Source organism: Staurois parvus, unplaced genomic scaffold, assembly GCF_062004578.1.
Source record: "Staurois parvus isolate SC_StPar_1 unplaced genomic scaffold, SC_StPar_1.0 ptg000106l, whole genome shotgun sequence".
In the NCBI taxonomy this organism is placed as follows: Eukaryota; Metazoa; Chordata; class Amphibia; order Anura; family Ranidae; genus Staurois; species Staurois parvus.
Genome location: NW_028317902.1, coordinates 5539174 through 5558944, shown reverse-complemented (window position 1 = coordinate 5558944; position 19771 = coordinate 5539174). Strand labels below are relative to the sequence as shown.

Below are 19771 nucleotides of genomic sequence, written 5' to 3'. Positions count from 1 at the left end.
TGTCAGTTAAAGTACTGCAGCACCATATCACAAACAATGGCCTGATCAAGAAGGAAGGGATGGTAAATCCTCTGGAGGGAACGTGCTTAAGAGCATTTACCACTACAAGGGTGTGTATCTATTTGCTGGTAATAACTCACAGCCACGTTAAAGGCATTTTACACTCGTGTAGTGATCCATGCTCATAGCTCCCAACTGTCCCCGATTTGGAACAAAGTCCCTCTGTCCCTCTTTCCTCCTTATGTCCCACATTTTGGTCTGATCTATATAGTTGTATATAAAATGTACTTTTTATCTTTAAAAAAGTGTTTCCCAGTGCCAAACCTTCATCCAATTGCTTCATTTGTAAATGTTAAAATCCAGTATAAAGGAATAGTAGTGGTAAAATCATGTGTGGGTTTAAATAATCATTTTTTGGTATAATTCTCTTTTAATGGGGCGTGGCAGGGGTGTGTCCTATGCCTACATACTTTTAGTAATAGGTGTCCCTCGCTCCCATCTCACAACGTTGGAAGGTATGCATGCTCGCAGTGATTTTTAGTCAACCAGGTGTGTCAGAGGGGCTGAGGTTGTTCTTGTAGTCGAGGCACAGAAAAGAAAACCCAAAGTTACCAAGTGGCTCCTTCAGGGGTGGCGCTACAGTGCATCCAGGGGCAGTTATGTGGCACACATCGAGAACTACTCACAACCAGGGCCACTTATCTGTCTCTGCACACATTTAACCACTTACATGTGTGGTTCCAGGATTCAAGCTGTGGTATGTCAGCTGGTCAGCCTGTCATTGATTTGTACAGACTACTGGTCACGGCTGTATGCAAACACCTCCCAAGTGCAGAAACAGATTGTGGAGGTGTATGCCTAAATGTGTCCATGCGCCCCAATAGCTGTATGTAGCGTATGGTGCTGTCCACTCCTGGATCCCTGTTCTATAATGTGTGATTTCCTGTATTGGACCTCATGTGTTTTACACATGCTGAGGTGTTCTGCAATATTATACAAACTTCCAATAAAAACTCATCAAACTGCTTTCTAGGCATCTGCTGCAGGCTTACCACAGCAAGCCAACCTAGTTCAGCAATACAAGCAACTCTGCCAAAGACAAATCTACTTTTTGTTCGTTTGCTAATAAAGTTGCTTTGGACAAAAAAAATGAATTAACTTTATTGTCCCTGAAAAGACTGACAAAAGGCATTGTGGGAGCAGCCGAGGTGACTGGAAGGTGAGAGCTGTATATAGATGGCCGTGTTGAATTTGTTGTGTTTTAGGGGCGGGGTCGGGTGTTTAACTCTTCATTGCCGCCTCCGTGATCACTGACATGACTAGGACCGGAGTGAGCGGATTGTAAGAGGAAGAGAGAGTGACATTGATCTGTGCGCAGCACTGCAGAGGCTACCGGTGTGTTCTAGGCTCAAGAATAGAGCATGCTGGGACTTGTAGTCTGCAGGCAGCTGGAGGATTTCATATAGACAGGCAGCGAGGATGTGTTGTGCTTATTGTCATCCTGTACAGATCATGTGTACAGATAGGGGGTGTTATGGGATTTACTGTCTGTATTGAAGAGGTGCAGCTATATCCAGTTTCTTCCTGAACATGATTTTAAAGGATGATGATGAGAATGTAGAGTCTGCCATGGCATGCCTCTATTAGTATTCCTGCTAGCAGGTGATCCAATGACTTCATTACTTTGTACCGCAGCAACACACACTGACACACCCTCTGCTGTTGCACCAACGCACACTGCCACACCCTCTGCTGTTGCACTGACGCATTCTGCCATGCCCTCCGCTGCAGCACCGGAACACTTCCACGCCCTCTACTGCTGCATCAATGCACTCTGCCACACCCACTACTGTTGCACCAACGCACACTGCCACACCCTCCGCTGCTGCACCAACGCACACTGCCACATCCTCTGCTGTTGCACTGACGCATTCTGCCATGCGTTACCGGAACACTTCCACGCCCTCTACTGCTACATCAATGCACTCTGCCATGCCCTCCGGTGCTGCACCAATGCACACTACCACACCCTCCGCTGCTGCACCGATACACACTACCACACCCTCCGCTGCTGCACCAATGCACACTACCACACCCTCCGCTGCTGCACCGATACACACTACCACACCCTCCGCTGCTGCACCAATGCACACTACCACACCCTCTGCTGTTGCACCAACGCATGCTGCCACACCCTCTGCTGTTGCACTGACGCACTCTGCCATGCCCTCCGCTGCTGCACCGATACACACTGCCACACCTTCCACTGCAGCACCGACACACTTCCACGCCCTCCACTGTTACATCAACACACTCTGCCATGCCCTCCGCTGCTGGACCGACACACTTCCACGCCCTCCACTGCTGCATCAACGCACTCTGCCACGCCCTCCGTTGCTGCACCGATACACACTACCACACCCTCCGCTGCTGCACCAACGCATGCTGCCACACCCTCTGCTGTTGCACTGACACATTCTGCCATGCCCTCCGCTACTGCACCGATACACACTGCCACACCCTCCGCTGCTGCATCGGCGCACATTGCCGCACCCTCTGTGCATAGACTGACACACATTGCCACACCCTCTGCTGCAGCATGGGCACACTGCCACACCCTCCACTGCTGCATCAATGCACTCTGCTATGTCCGCCACTGCTGCACCAATGCACACTGCCACACCCTTCGCTGCTACACCAATGCACTCTGCCACACCCTCCACTACTGCACCGAAGCACACTGCCACACCCGCTCTTGCTGAACCAAAGCATACAACCACTCCCTCCACTGCTGCATCAACGCACTCTGCACGCCCTCCACTGCTGCACTGAAGCACACTGCCACACCCTCCGCTGCTGCACTGACGCACTCTGCCATGCCCTCTGCTGCTGCACTGACACACACTGCCATGATCTCCGCTGCTGCACTGAAACACACTGCCACGCTTTCCACCACTGCACTGGCACAACCTGCTTCACTCCCCACCACCGCCACCCTGATGCACAGCTCTCTATTCATGCATGCCTTTGCTAGTTCATTATATAAAAAAAAGGAAACATGTTTTCAATTAGTTATCAGTGATAAGATCAGGCGTGTTCTGATCTGAACGTGTTTGTGCGATCCTGCCAGATGGGGCATTCCCCACCCTGCAGCCACAAGTATATGAACAACTGTAAGGGTGGGGAATGCCTAAGCTGCAGATGATTGGTCTGTACACATGACAGCTTTCTAGTGGGCTGGCACACATGGCTTCCAGTCCCAAGCTGTTCTAAAGTCTCTTTCCATACCCCCCTACTTTCTGAGATGGAAAAGTGGGACGTGTTAGCAGCAGTTACAATATGTAGGCACAGGACACACCCCCTGCCACACCCCTGTTAGATGGAGAATGAACACACTAATGATTAGTTAAACCCATAATTGTTTTTTTTTTACCACTATATTTCCTTATTAAAGTATATGTAAACCCTCACCTTGTAAAACACCCAATTCAGTTTAAAATAGAAATGAAACTCAAAACATTTGTGTATAGGTATTAAAAAAAATTATATAAATATCTTTTTTCCCCTTTTTATAAGTGATCACATACCCTCTGTTCTCAGCTGCATAAGAGCTGGGGAGGAGAAACAGCTGATCATCCCAGTGAATGTCTTCGCAGGGGAAAAAGTGTCTCAGCACTCTAATGGTCTCAGCACTCAGCAAGTCTAATCATTGCTGGAGAACAGGCTGAATTCCCAGCACAGCTAGAGAACTGACCATGGTGTGTTCTCATGCCTAGTGTGGTCAGTTTGTAATAGGAAAGCAGAGGGACTGGCAGGAACACCAGGGATTTAACACAAAGGAAGCAATACTAAGAGAACAGGATACTTTTTCATACAAGTACATGGCACAGCAGGCATATATCAGGATAATCAAATTTAACTTTACATACTCTTTATGCCTCATGCACAGAGTATGTTTTAAAAATGCAGCAGTTTTTTGGCAAAAAAACCCCGCCTGACGCTTGTAAAATTGTCTAATGCTTTTACAGGTGTTTAGGCACGTTTACAGGCATTAAACGATGAAGGGTTAATAATAATAATTTATTCTGGGCATTGAAATGAATTACGCTCAAGCACTAAATGCACCTAGCATTAGCACGCATTTAGGTGCATTTACACACATCAAGCATTTTTTCTGACAAAATGCTGCTGCTCCTGGATGCACTGGCCCTGTTTTTCTTTTTCTGTCTGTAAACGCCCTGCCACTAAAAGCTTCTTAACCACTTCCCGTCCGACCCATGTGCATAAACGGCCATATGGGAGCAGTGCAGGAGCGGATGGCCATTTATAAACGTCCTCCCGCTTCCCTGCCTGTGCGTGCTCCGTGGGAGCCCACGGCAACGTGATCTGGTGCTCGCTGTGTCTGGATCTATGTGAGGTCACGATCATGTGATCACTGATTGGCAGATCAGTGATCACATGAATAGTAGTAAACAAGATGTCACTTCCTGACCTCATTGCTTACTACGTATGAAATCTGTGAATGATCACAGAGCTCACATGGTACAAGGCTATTCACAACAGCCTTGTACCATGTGACAAGCTGTGACCAATCATAGCTCTCATAGTATTTCTAAATGGCTGCAAGAATGCAGCCAGAGAGGAGAAATGATTGCTTTTACAGCCTTTATGGGTGTAAAAGCAATCAGTGTAAAAAAAAAAAAAAAAAATCATCACCCCCCACAAGTAGTATAGTGTCACTATGGTGACGTATCGTTAAAAAAACATAAATAATAATATAATAAAATAAAATACAAATGTAAAATTTTTTTTTTTAATTATAATTTTTGGTTATAAACTTTGGGTTATTTATTTTTTTTACTAAAAAGATAACTGAATACATTTTGGTCAAGATTTATGAAGAAAGATTATTTATTTGCAAAATTTTATAAGAAAAACACTTTTTTTTTCAAAATGTTTGGACTTTTTCATTTATATAGCAAAAAAATAAAAATCGCAGTGGTGATTAATTACCACCAAAATAATGTTTTATCTGTCTCAAAAAAAAGCTAAAAAATTCATATGGGTACAGTGTTGCATGACCGCGCAATTGTAATTCAAAGTGTGATAGCACTGAAAGCTGAAAATTGGCCTGGGCAGGAAGGGGGTGAAAGTGTCCGGACTGGAAGTGGTTAAATTCTATGTGTGCATGATGCGTAGGATAACGTGGAGGGATGTTTGGAAGCTGTAAAAAAAAAAAAAAAACAGCAAGAGAGGGCTGCAGATAAACAGGTACAAGTTACGTGGGAGGATTTGTTTAATCTCTGTATCACCTGAGTCTAGCCACTTCACTGGGTCTATGAGGGGGTTTATAACCACTTTAAACTGAAATTAACAAATGCAATAATTTAGAAACTGAATAAATTGTTTAGCACAGTAAAACACTTGAATGGAACATTTTTATAGCAGTCTATACATCTGACCAAATGAGGGACAACTGAGGAAGTGAGGAGGGACAAAGGGAATTTGTTCCCTAAGAGGCCCAGTCCCTCCAAATCAGGGACAGTTGGGAGCTATGTCTCCTATCCTGTGGAACGTCCTACCCCAACCTATCTCCTACTCAATGACATTGACCTAATTTGCCCAGAGTCAGTGGTGAGCATCCCTGCCCCTTTGTGTATGTAACCTGCAGGGTGGAGAATCCCACACTCACAGCTCATTGGCTCTGCAATGACAGCTGACTTCCAGGTTTGGAACAAACATAAACGTATCCCTCTTCTTCAGGGAAGCCTATCCCACCTCTACACAACAATACTTTGTTTGGCCAGTGAAAGTCAAATAAAATGGAGCTTTTTAGAGAGAGGGGCTTGTTTTATTATATTACAGGTTTTTACAGAGCTCTGACATTCTACACAGTCTTTACATATACATTGTACATTCACATCAGCCCCTGCTCTCAAGGAGCTTACAATCTAAGATCATGCTCTAAAACCTACAGAAATGCATGCTTCATGCATATATTGTGTGCTATCATTGAAATCTAATGGGCCCAAACCACACATTGATCCATGATAAAAAGCGCACCTGTACCATTTTTCCTAGTGCAAGAAGTGTGGTGCACTAGTGTTCTATAGAAAACAAAGTCAATCTCCTTGTTGTGGCATAGAGGTGCATTGTGTTGAATTGTAGAGGTTAAATGCAGGTTTAACACACATAGCACACACACAACTGATGGAGTTTATAGGTTGCACAGTAGTTGGTTTTCAGCAGGTTTCTTGTCTTCCATCATGTGAACTGTTGTTTTATTTGCGACCCCCCATCTGTAGAATAGGCCAAGACAGAGCAAGAGGAAAAGGAGATACAGGGTCCATGCTATAATAACCTGTGGCTGTTCACCTAAAGAAAAAAATAAAATAAATGATTAGTACAATAGTATAGAGAAGTTGTCATACGTAGGGTGACTACCATGTTACCTGGGCTTGTGTTCCTCACTTACTTCCTAGGTTTATTTATTACAGGTACTTATATAGTGCTGTCAATTTATGCAGTGCTTTACACACACACACACACACACACACATATATATATATATATTTCATATCAGTCCCTAACCCTCAAGGGGCATACAATCTAAGGTCCCTAACTCACATTCATATATACACATACTAGGGCCAATTTAGACAGGAGCCAATTCACCTACCATCATGTCTTTGGAGTGTGGGAGGAAACCCACGCAGGCACAGGGAGAACATGCAAACTCCAGGCAGGTAATGCCGTGGTTGGGATTTGAACCAACGACCCTAATACTGCCAGGTGGAAGTGCTAACCATTTATCCGCTGTGCTGCTCTGTTATCTGGACATCCTTGTGTCCTATACTCTACAAGTGCAAACACTCTGCAGCTATGGATGATGCTCTTGTGTGCTGTCTTACACTGTGTGTACCTGGGTAGGGGAACCCTTACCAGTAAAAGTGCCTGACTCTACAAGTCAGCACTCTCTGCTACCCAGGTAAAGATCCGTAGCTGTGATAAGTGTGCCAGGCTCATACATACCACTGCCTGCAGCCCTGCCCTCAGGAGGTACAGAGGAAGCGAGGCAGGCAGGCATTTCCCGCATATCCCTCTGCCAGCCAGGAACAAAACATTAAACTTCAAAGATGAGGCGCCAGCAGCCTACGAGCCAAAATTAAACAAATAGTTCCTACTCGCTGGGCTCCTCTGATGATATAATGGGGTCCAAAGAAAGCTGTCCAGACCCCCTTGTTAAATTGATGGAGACAGGAGTGGGGGTGTGACCAAGCCACACTGTGTGTGTCTGCGGATACACACAGCCCAGGTCAGGAGCATGTCTGCATCTGTGCCCCCATAGCATATGGTTTTCTATGGAGGCACATGCAGGAGAGTAGGAGCAGACAGTGCCAGTAGAGGACTCCAGAAGAAGAGGTAAGGGGCTTCTCATATCCTTGCACAGGGCAGGTAAGTATACTGTAAACCTCTTTTTATCTTAGGAAAACAAGGTATCAATTTAAATACATTTAGAAAATTGAATTTCATTAGTGACTGTCCTTACCACTCTTCCCCTGCTCCACATACAGCTTCATGGAACAGCACTTGAGCTCAGGTGGAGGAGCCGCTGAGGACTCTTTTATCCAACAGCTGTATTCTCCTGCATCGTGCTCTGTAATCTTCTTCACTGTCAGAGTCATCTCACCATGAGTCGACCATTGCTCTGACATTGTAGTCCTGTCCATGTAGGCTTTGCTCTGGTTCACCATTTGTCCACTTGTATGCTGGAAGGATACCACAATTTCCTCCATTCCGACTGTTTTCTTCCACAGTATGGCCTCAAGGTTTTTAGGGGGTTTTGTTTGAAGGTGGCATGACAGGACTGCAGTGCCTCCCACAGGTGCAGCAACTTCATTACTTGAACAACAGAGAGGAATGTCTGGATATCAAAAAGAAAAGTGTTAAAGACCAACATCACCTTTTGAATGCAATTCACTGTGTGGTCAATGGGCCTCAGTAAGTTGAAAAACACAGAGGAGCGGATGTGGCCCTTTGTTTCCTTTTATCCATTATTGCCCCCACTGTCAGAGGGGCATATTTCCTGCCACTGACACCGACAATAAGACATTATTGCTCCCATTGACACCAACAGTGGGGCAGTATTCCTCCCGCTGGCACCAACAATGGGGCACTGTTCCTTCCACTGACACCAAGGATGGGGCACTATTCCTCCCACTGATACCAAAGATGGGTCACTGTTTATTCCCATTGACACCAAGACATTTTCTACTCTCGTTAGCCGCAGTCAGGCCCTCCTAAAGTTTGAAGGACAGTAAATTGGCCATTTGTTGTGAAAGTTTGGAGACCCCTGCTGTACAGCATTTGCAGGACCCCCACAGCCTGACTGAAAGAATCCCATTCTGAGCATTGCCCCATCCTGCTTAGATTCTAGAATGGCTGAGCTCTACCACAGCTGCTACAGGGGGAGGTAGAGCCACTGTAGAAGCTTTAAACTAGGAAGAGGGCTCCCCATGATGTTGGGAAGGATGGAGGAATGCTCAGAATGGGAGATTTTCAGTTAGACTGTAGGGTTGCTACAGGTACACCATTAAAATCGAGCAACGTTTTTGAAGCTGCTCTGTTTTTTTATCATCATACTGGGCACCTTGACTGCATGGTGAATTTTATTCAAAATATCAACTTAGCCTTGATATAAACTCTAAATGGATGGCATTTAGTTTGCTAACGAAATATGTATTATAAACAGCTGACCTGTTTTTTTCTCATTTGTAAAAGACTGTTTTCCTTTTTTTCATCCTGTTTTTGCATCTCATCTCAGTGCTGCCAATATCCTAAATCCTCCTTTAGCCGCTTCCTGTCTACATGCACTTACCTCAGTACCTACTGCACATCATTGCTCTTGAGCAGCTCCTGTCGCTGACAACAGTGGAACATGCCTGTGGAGTGCACGTTGGCAAGGCCACTGATTCTCCACTAGGGGCCCATGTGACAGGGTGACAATATACAGGTGAAACTCTAAAAATTAGAATATCGTGCAAAAGTTAATTTATTTCAGTAATGCAACTTAAAAGGTGAAACTAATATATGAGATAGACTCATTACATGCAAATCAAGATAGTTCAAGCCGTGATTTGTCATAATTGTGATGATTATGGCTTACAGCTCATGAAAACCCCAAATCCACAATCTCAGAAAATTAGAATATTACATGCAATCAATAAAACAAGGATTGTACATAGAACAATATCGGACCTCTGAAAAGTATAAGCATGCATATGTCCTCAGTACTTGGTTTGGGCCCCTTTTGCAGCAATTACTGCCTCAATGCGGTGTGGCATGGACGCTATCAGCCTGTGGCACTGCTGAGGTGTTATGGAAGACCAGGATGCTTCAATAGCGGCCTTCAGCTCTTCTGCATTGTTCAATCTCATGTCTCTTGGCAATGCCCCATAGATTCTCTATGGGGTTCAGGTCAGGCGAGTTTGCTGGCCAATCAAGCACAGTAATTCCACGGTCATTGAACCAGGTTTTGGTGCTTTTGGCAGTGTGGGCAGGTGCCAAGTCCTGCTGGAAAATGAAGTCAGAATCCCCATAAAGCTCGTCTGCGGAAGGAAGCATGAAATGCTCCAAAATCTCCTGGTAGATGGCTGCGTTGACCCTGGACTTAATGAAGCACAGTGGACCAACACCAGCAGATGATATGGCTCAACAAATCAACACAGACTGTGGAAACTTCACATTGGATTTCAAGCATCTTGCAGTGTGTGCCTCTCCATTTTTCCTCCATACTCTAGGTCCTTGGTTTCTAAATGAGATGCAAAAGTTGCTCTCATCAGAAAAGAAGACTTTGGACCACTGAGGAACAGACCAGGTCTGTTTTTCTTTAGCCCAGGTAAGACGCTTCTGATGTTTGTTGTTCAGGAGTGGCTTGACAAGAGGAATACGGCATTTGAAGCCCATATCCAGGATCCGTCTGTGTGTGTTGACTCTTGATGCACTGACTCCAGCCTCAGTCCACTCCTTGTGAAAGTCCCCAAAACTTTTGAATTGCCTTTTCCTGACAATCCTCTCCAGGCTGCAGTCATCCCTGCTGCTTGTGCACCTTTTTCTTCCACGCTTTTCCCTTCCACATAACTTTCTATTAATGTGCTTTGATACAGCACTTTGGGAACATCCACTTCTTTTGCAATTACCTTTTGAAGGTTTCCCTCCTTATGGAGGGTGTCAATGATGGTTTTCTGCACAACTGTCAGGTCAGCAATCTTTCCCATGATTGTGATTCCTACTGAACCAGACTGAGACCATTTAAAGGCTCAGGAACCCTTTGCAGGTGTTATGGCTTAATTAGCTGATTAGAGTGGGACACTTTGAGCCGAGAATATTGCACCTTTTCACAATATTCTCATTTTCTGAGATTGTGGATTTGGGGTTTTCATGAGCTGTAAACCATAATCATCACAATTATGACAAATCATGGCTTGAACTATCTTGCTTTGCATGTAATGAGTCTATCTCATATATTAGTTTCACCTTTTAAGTTGCATTACTGAAATAAATGAACTTTTGCTCAATATTCTAATTTTTCGGGTTTCACCTGTAGGTGAACAGTTAGGAGAAATCTGTCACCCTTCTACAGGGAGGACTTTCAGTGCAGGATTGCCAAGTATTATTTTAATGAAATCTGCAGATTTAAAAAGATTGAAGATTATTTCAGAATAGCATTCACTTGTTAATGATTATTGTACTTTGCTTGATTGGGTTTACATCTATTTTAATTTTAATTTGGGATGACATGATATTAGACTGGTATTGGATATAGTATATCTCCCAACTTTCTGAGAAAATGGGATACTTTAATCTGTAGGAAAAAACGTGGCACTGGCCAACCCCAGTTATGTGGACTGTGAAGAATTCAAATGCAAAAATTATTGAGTTCCTCCAGAGATTGCCAGGGATTCCTTGAGCTGTGGCTGAATGACCTCCCATTTGATAGTGCTTGCATAGTTTTGGATGAAATGCCACTTGAAAGAGCCGGAGGCACAACACCAATGATCTTTTAAGCTGTCTCTGAGGGTGGCAATTCTGTCCCTGCTGTGAAGGGGGCATTCTTCTAATGGGCCACAAAAGAATGGGTTCCTCTGGTTAAAAGGTTGAGAAAGGATGATTTAGTGGCTGTATGTCTGCATCACTTTGGAAACCACATTTCTAGCTGCGGCCACGTTGAGTAAGGGCAGATGAGTCAGATGCAGCATTTACTTCCTGGAATCCATTTACCCTTAGCTCAGTCATGCAGGCATGAGGGTGTGCTTAGCTGAGAAAGCCCCTCCTCTTCTCCAGATGAAGAAAAAAACAGACAATCATACTCACCTAGGTTGGACCAAAGCTGCGTCTTTCTCTTGCTGCCTCTAAGACCAAGAAATGAGTTAACAAAGACCACTGATCGCTCAGTTCTTGGTCTTCAGTGAGCAGAGAGACGATGACTGTCAATCACTGGCTTTCGACTCTGCCCCTCCAGCACTCACTGGAGCACCGGGCTGTTGACGGGATAGGAGTAGCTGCCAGTCAGGCATCTGGGTGGATCCCAACATTAAACTTGGGATCCCTCCAGAGTCTGGACCAACTGAGTGACATCAGCCGACAGCAGACTAGCCTGCTGTCAGCTGAAAACAGGTCACAAGATTGCAGAGTTTAGTGAACTCCTGTGACCCACAGGAGAAGTATAGCCAAAAGAGGTTTGGCCCTTCCTAAAATTATTAAATATAATATACTTTTCTATTTATTTACTAAAGCTAGCAGCATAAGGATTACAAATTGTTTATGTTAATGGAGAGAGTAAAGTTCTGCTATAAATAGTAAATTATTTTTATAGAGCACTAAAGGTGCAGCTGACTAAGAGAGAGGGGCAGAGGGATTTGGTTTCAATGAACAATGGTCTCTTCAAGTAAGGGGCAGTTGTGAGCTCTGTAATAGTGGAAATAATCTCAGTGTTATTAGCATACCTGAGAACCAGCCTTTAGATTCTGCAAGTGACTTCCATTTACCAAATAAATTAAAAATTTACACATAAATGTTTTCATGATTTTTCAATGATTTGTATGCAAACCAGAACAATGCAATACACTTGTTCAAGCTGTATAAATATTACTTATGCTTGATCTGCCTGATGGGGCAAAATCTGGTCTCAGCACTTCTATATCTAGTCTTCCTTTCAACAAAGGGTCTCCAAACTTTCTAAGCAAAGGGCCAGTTTGCTGTCTTTTAAACTTTAGGGGGACCGGACTGTGGCCGTCGGGAGTAGCAAATGTTCTATTGCCACTGGCAGTAAACAATGCCCCATCATGTTTGGCAGAGGGAGGAATAGTGCCCCACCATTGGTGGCAGTGGGATGAACAGGGCAAGACTGTGGCCATTGTGAGTAGAAAATGTCTTGGTGCCAGTGGCAGTAAACCATGCCCCATCATTGGTGGCAGTGGGAGGAATATTGCCCCATCATTGGTGGCAGTGGGAGGAATATTGCCTCATCATTGTGGCAGTGGGAGGAATAGTGCCCCATCAATGGTTGCGGTGGGATGAACAGTGCAAGGCTGTGGCCAGCGGAAGTAGAAAATGTGCTGGTGCCAGTGGCATTAAACAATGCCCCATATTTGGTGGCAGTGGGAGGAATATTGCCCCATCATTGGTAGCAGTGGGAGGCATATTGCCTCATCATTGGTGGCAGTGGGATGAACAGTGCAAGACTGTGGCCAGCAGGAGTAGAAATGTGCTGGTGCCAGTGGCATTAAACAATGCCCCATCATTGGTGGCAGTGAGAGGAATATTGCCCCATCACTGCTGGCAGTGGGAGGAATAGTGACCCATCATTGGTGTAAGTGGGGGGAATAGTGGCCCATCTTTGGTGTCATTTGGAGGAGTAATGCCCCGTTGTTAGTATCAGTGGCAGGAACTATGCCCCACTGTTGCTGACAGTGGGGGGAATAATGCCCCAAGGGCCAAATAAAATCAAGTAAAGGATCGCAGTTTGGAGACCACTGCTTTAGGCTGTTGTTTGTGTGTCAGAATATTTCCAATAAACTACAAGTAAAGGTTCTATCCAGAAGACTGAGTAGACTGGATTGGGTGTACAGGCAATCCTCGAGTTATAAACTACCAACTTACATTGGACTTAAGAACGGAGGCATTGTTACATCATGCTGGTCCCGGAAACCACCGGGCAGACATCTTACTGCTGCTGTTCATTGCATGCTGCCACCTACCTTCCAGCGGACCTGTCGGCAATCCTACATCACTGCATGACCAGTTAACCCTCCCTTATTCTACCCAAAACTTAAAAATATTTTTTGGCTGGAGTTGCACTTAAAAAATTTACCTGTTCCAACTTACATACAAATTAAACTTAAGAACAAACCTACAGAACCTATCTTGTTCGTAACCTTGCACCTACCCTGTCTCTACATAGTATGTGTGCTTTTGGAAGTTGTCCTGGTAGAACAGGGGGGGCACAGGTGAAAGTTATATTTATATACTGTAGCTGCATCCTCTAATCTAGGGGTCGGCAACCCCCAACATGCGTGCCAGTCATGGCACGCCGCAGCTTTTATGATGGCACGTGAGCTGGGTTGGCAATCATCAGTATTGCCATCTATCAATCCACTGTCACTGCATGCAGTCCCCACCTCCCCATCGATTGTCCTTTTTTTGTACTGGGTACTTGCTGGCTTTGCTTTTTGTTTTTTCCTACCTGCTGTGCAGTCTGGGTCCATGGGTTTTGGTTTGTTTGCTATTGGTGTCTGTTGGTTGTGGGTAGGGAACTGAGACTATGAATGCAGGTGGACAGGGTTGGCTGGCAGTGTATTGTTTCATGAATGGAGTGTTGTGACTTTGCAAGTTTGCTGGCTGATGTGTGGGCATGTGTGGTTGTGTATGTGTATGCATGTTTTATGTGTTGTTACTGCATATATGTGGTTGTGGTGTGTGCAAATGTGTCGGCATGGATGGTGGTGTGGGTGTTGTGGTTGGTGTGTGTGCGGATATGCGATTTGTCATAGGTGAGGCTGTGTATGTGCACGGATTTGGGTGGGTGATTGGGTGTGGGTTTGTATGTGATGATGCATGTGTGAGCACATGTTTGGGTGGTTTGGACATGTTCAGTATTATGTGGTTATGGGACATTTGAGGTAATGCTGGGTTGGATAGAAGGATCCTGATGTAATGTAGAGGGGACTTTGGGATTTAATGTGGGGGAACTCTGGGTCAGTCTTATGTAATGCAGGGGGACTTTGAGGACCCTAATGTAATGCAGGAGGGAATTTTTGGAACCCTGAAGTAAGAGGGAGAAACTCTGGGGATACTGATGTAAGAGAACCCTGATGATGGAGTGTTTAGGGGGATGCTGGGGAGCCTGATGTAATTAGGGGGACTCTGGTAACCCTTATTTAATGTGGGGGAACTCTGGGGTCCCTGATATAAGTGTAGGGGGGGGGGGGTCTCTGGGGATCCTGATTCAATGAGGGAGCTTTGGGGACTCTGATGTAAATGGGGGTACTTTTGGGACCCCAGTGTAAGGGGTTCACTCTGGTGACTCTGATGTAAATTTGAGCAGCCTTTGAGAACTCAGATTTAATGGGGTACGTGGGACCCTAATGTAATGGGGGAGAACTCTTAGGACCCTGAAAAAAGGGGGAGGGAGGGACTCTGGGGATCCTGATGTAAGGGGGAGGACTCTAGAAACCCTGATGTAAGAAGGAGGGGGGGCTCTGATGTAAGGGGGGGCTTTGGAAAACCTGGTGTGTTTAGTCAGTGGTTGCCAAAAGTAGTAATAAAGGTGCAGGAATTGTGGTGATCTGAGGTATGTAGATGCAGGAATTGGGGTGATTTGAGATGTGAAGGTGCAGGAATTGAGGTGATCTGAGGTATGTAGATGCAGGAATTGGGGTGATTTGAGATGTGAAGGTGTAGGAATTGCGGTGATCTGAGTATATAGATGCAAGAATTGGGGTGATTTGAGATGTGAAGGTGCAGGAATTGCGGTGATCTGAGGTATGTAGATGCAGGAATTGGGGTGATCTGAGGTGTGAAAGTCCAGAAATTTGGGTGATGGCGCAGGAATTGGGGCTAATCTTGTGTCTAAAGGTGCATGCATTGGGGCTTATTTGATTTATAAGTGCAGAAATTGGGGTGATCTGATGTGTGAAGGTGCAGGAATTTGGGCTGATCTGAGGTGTGAAGGTGCAGGAATTGGGACTGATCTGAGGTGTGAAGGTGCAGAATTTGGGGTGATCTGAGGTGTGAAGGTGCAGGAATTGAGGTGATCTGAGGTGTGAAGGTGCAGGAATTTGGGCTGATCTGAGGTGTGAAGGTGCAGGAATTTGGGCTGATCTGAGGTGTGAAGGTGCAGGATTTGGGGTGATCTGAGGTGTGAAGGTACAGGAATTGAGGTGATCTAAGGTATGAAGGTGAAGGAATTGGGGTTTATCTGAGGGGTGTAGGTGCAGGAATTGGGACTGATTTGAGGGGTGAAGGTGCAGGAATTGGGACTGATTTGAGGGGTGAAGGTGCAGGAACTGGGACTGATCTGAGGGGTGAAGGTGTAGGAATTGAGGCTGATCTGAGGTATGAGGGTGCAGGAACTAGGGCTGATCTAAGGTGTAATGGTGCAAGAAAAGGGGTGGTCTGAGGGGTGAAGGTGCAGGAAGTGGAACTGATCTTAGGGATGAGGGTGCAGGAACTGGGGCTGATCTAAGGTGTAATGGTGCAAGAAAAGGGGTGGTCTGAGGGGTGAAGGTGCAGGAAGTAGAACTGATCTTAGGGATGAGGGTGCAGGAACTGCGGCTGATCTGAGTTCTAAAGGTGCATATGTTGGGGCCTATTTGAGACCTGAAGATGCAGGAATTACGACTGATGTGAGGTGTGAAGGTGAAGGAATTGTGGAGATCTGAAGAAGCCCTTGGCTGGCATATTCATTTCAACCTTAACGTACTTGCTTCTCAACAGTGCAATGTTAATTTCAAGTAATTTTCTCCTTTTTATCATTGAGAGTGTGAAGTTGACATTTTTTATATATAACCGACACTCTCAATTTTCTTTAAAAAAAAATTCTCGGCACACTGTGCTCAAAAGATCACCTACCCCTGCTCTAATCTGTGCTATCACACATATCTTTACAAAATAATATTTATAATCTAATAATATTTATAAAAGTTCAGGAGGGGTGTCACTTACTTGCTGATCCTGCTAGGTGGATGACCAAGAAGACGCAAACTAATTCGGTGAAGACTGATCCCATGATTGATTTTTTTCTTCTTTCCCGAGAGCAGATTTTTATAATGTCGTAAATCGAGTGTAAACTCCAATTCTAAGAACAGAAAATAGGTCCTAAATATGTTTCACTTTCACACTGATTCATTGTTTATGATGATGAACTCCAAAAATCCAGAGTGACAGGACAAACATCATACACTGTGGAAAATGAAACTAAAGTAGAACTGTGCTTTAAAATAGAATAATTGTGCACAGGCAGGCTTTTTATGGCTGAAGAGATAAATTATGAGGATGATTTACTAAATCTGGAGAGTGCAAAATCTGGTGCAGGTGTACATAGTAGCCAATCAACTTTTAACTTCGATTTGTTCAATTATTCAATTAAGTGTTGACAAAAAAAACAAAAAACCTGGAAGCTGATTGGTTTCTATGCACAGCTGCACCAGATTTTGCACTCTCCAGTTTTAGTAATTCAACCCCTATGTCTCTTCTGCCATAAAACCTTCTTTCCTGCCAGTTAACACTGTACACTGAGCTATGCATGCGCAGCGTACATTCTCGGTACACCTTGGTGCTGGGATGAATGAACTCTTGTTCACATGCATGGTAGTTACATCATCTCTGCATAGCCAATCAAGATGGGTGAAGATCCTGAACACGGAAGAAGACTTGACTGAGGTGCAGGGGAGGTAAGTATATCTCCACTTTAAAGTGTATGTAAAGGCAAAACTTTTTATTTTAGTAGTAGATAAAGTGGGGAAGAATTAGACTCTCTGACAATAATTTTTTGCAGTCTGTAGGCCAGCGGAGGAGTTTCAGCCCTCTCATTGTCCTGGTGGCCATTGTTACTGAAACAGAGAGTAAGTGGAATTCCTAAATGTTAGAGTTGTCATAAAAAGGAAAAGGTGAGGGTGAGTCTTCAAATGTGGACAAATCGCCATTGGCTCCTGCTGATGTCAATCATCCAGTGGGGAAGAGTTGCGCTCTGTGTGTCGTATAGACACACAGAGTTGGCTCGGGAGCACCCTGGAGCGCCCTGTCAGGAGCGCCCTGCAGGGAACCCGAGAAGAGGGGGATCGGGGCTGCAGTGTGCAGAACCATTACAAAGAGCAGGTAAGTCTGACATGTTTGTTATTTTAAATAGACAAAAATCTGAACCTTTAGTATCACTTTAAGGGAAATCTCCCCAGCGGGATGACAACAGAACTTGCCTGATAGGGGCTTTTTCCCTTCTGTATCAAAACTAAAATAAAGAAGTTCAGGAAATATACAATTTATTAGTAACCACACATGCAGTTATGAACGCACTGTGGCTTAAAGAGAACCAGTCAGGAATAGGCATTTATACATATCTGTATTTCCATTCATGCGCTGAAATCGCACTGCACCCAGATAGCATGTGAGTCACACAGTAAGTTCCTGTGCGATTCATGGTGTGAACTGGCCCTAATGCAGGAACATCTAAATGCAGGAAAAAGTCATGGGAGGTATAAAAGTTGTTTATAGTAACCTAGGTTTACATACACTATATTGCTAAAAGTATTGGGATGCCTGCCTTTCCACACACATGAACTTTAATGCCATCCCGGTCTTAGTCCGTAGGGTTCAATATTGAGTTGGCCCACCCTTTGTAGCTATAACAGCTTCAACTCTTCTGGGAAGGCTGTCCACAAGGTTTAGGAGTGTGTCTATGGGAAGGTTTGACCATTCTTCCAGAAGCGCATTTGTGTGGTCAGGCACTGATGTCAGACGAGAAGGCCTGGCTTGCAGTCTCCCCTCTAGTTCATCCCAGAGGTGTTCTATGGGGTTGAGGTCAGGACTCTGTGCAGGCCAGTCAAGTTCCTCCACCAAAACTCGCTCATCCATGTCTTTATCGACCTTGCTTTGTGCACTGGTGCTCAGTCATGTTGGAACAGGAAGGGAGCGTCTCCAAACTCTTCCCACAAAGTTGGGAGCATAAAATTGTCCAAAATGTCTTGGTGTGCTGATGCCTTAAGTGTTCCATTTACTGGAATTAAGGGGCCAAGCCCAACCCTTGAAAAACAACCCCACACCATAATCCCCCCTCCGCTAAACTTAACACTTGGCACAGTGCATTCAGGCAAGTACTGTTTCTGCAGGCAATTGCCAAACCCAGACACATCCATCGGATTGCCAGACAGAGAAGTGTGATTCTTCACTCTAGAGAACATGTCTCCACTGCTCTAGAGTCCAGTGGCGGCGTGCTTTACACCACTACATCTGGACTCTTTGCATTGCACTTGGTGATGTAAGGCTTGGATGCAGCTGCTCGGCCATGGAAACCCATTCCAGCTCTCTAAACACTGTTCTTGTGCTAATCTGAAGGCCGCATAAAGTTTGGAGGTCTTTAGCTATTGACTCTGCAGACAGTTGGCGACTTCTGTGCATTGTGCGCTTCAGCATACAATGACCCCACTCTGTCATTTTACGTGGCCTACCACCTCATGGCTGAGTTGCTGTTGTTCCCAGTTGCTTCTACTTTGTTAGAATACCACTGAGAGCTGACTGTGGAATATTTAGTAGCAAGGAAGTTTCACGGATGGACTTATTGCACAGGTGACAACCTATCACGGCACCACGCTTGAATTCACTGAGCTCCTGAGAGCGACCCATTCTTTCACAAATGTTTGTAGAAGCAGTCTGCATGCCTAGGTGCTTGATGTTATAAATCTGTGGCCATGGAGATGATTGGAACACCTGAATCCAATAATTTGTAGGGGTGTCACAATGCAGGTGAGGGAATTTCTGCAAGAAAAACGCTATTAATTCTCGATGGCCCCCCCACGCTTCTGAAAGTGCGGCACACTTTCGGGTGCGGGAAATCACATAGTGCAAAAGTAGGGACCTTTTTCCTGCATGAGCTGCTGTGTCCCGCACAAACATGGCATTCAGAAACTGCACGTGAACAGGGTGGATAAAAATCAATGATTTGTTTTTAAAAAATCAAAAAAATTGGATTTTTTTTATTTAAATCGGATTTTTTTTATTTATGTTCAAATATTTTTATTGAAACATTTTCAAGGCAATTACAAACTGTTTATAGCAGAATATTACATTCGTCATAAGATGTCTATTCACCCCTCTATAGGGTAATACGTGTGTAAATTCCAGAAGAAGAAGAAAAAAAAAATCGGTAGAAAAAATAGTTAATGAAGGTATCTTACGAGGTATTCTCATTCTATGTGAATCAGTTGATTGAACAAGTAAATTGGAGGGTAGTAGGGTATTGAAAGTATGAGGGGGAGGGGAGGAGGGGAAGGAAGGAAAAAGCCAGTCTCGCTTTGTATGAATAATGTGGGGTTATTTTGTCAGCAAGATATTGAGCAGTTAGGATTTTTGAGCCATCTGGACCAATGAATTTGAAATTTATAGGGTGAAAAATTTTGGATCGATGTTCTTTTTTCCATCTCACCATGCCAGTTAAGTTCAGTGATGAGATTTGAAAAAGAGGGAGCTGTATTAGATTTCCATAGTTTGGTGATGTTAG

The 19771-nt window shown here is 44.6% G+C and overlaps 2 protein-coding genes across 2 annotated transcripts in view; one reads left to right on the top strand and one right to left on the bottom strand.

Annotated features, from left to right (window-relative positions):
- Positions 1 to 1142: 1142 nt before the first annotated feature.
- The window catches only part of AGL (amylo-alpha-1,6-glucosidase and 4-alpha-glucanotransferase), a 131394-nt gene continuing 112765 nt past the window's right edge, over positions 1143 to 19771 (top strand). The window contains exon 1 of the mRNA XM_089671519.1: positions 1143 to 1219. The gene's annotated coding sequence lies outside the window, so the exon portion shown is untranslated. The remainder of the gene's footprint in view (positions 1220 to 19771) is intronic.
- LOC149467556 (uncharacterized) lies at positions 5830 to 16382 on the bottom strand. Its single transcript, XM_089671571.1, has 3 exons — positions 16225 to 16382; positions 7550 to 7924; positions 5830 to 6375 (listed from the first exon to the last, which is right to left on the bottom strand). The coding sequence occupies exons 1-3, from the start codon at positions 16286 to 16288 to the stop codon at positions 6218 to 6220; spliced, it is 597 nt and encodes a 198-aa protein (XP_089527697.1). The 5' UTR covers positions 16289 to 16382; the 3' UTR covers positions 5830 to 6217.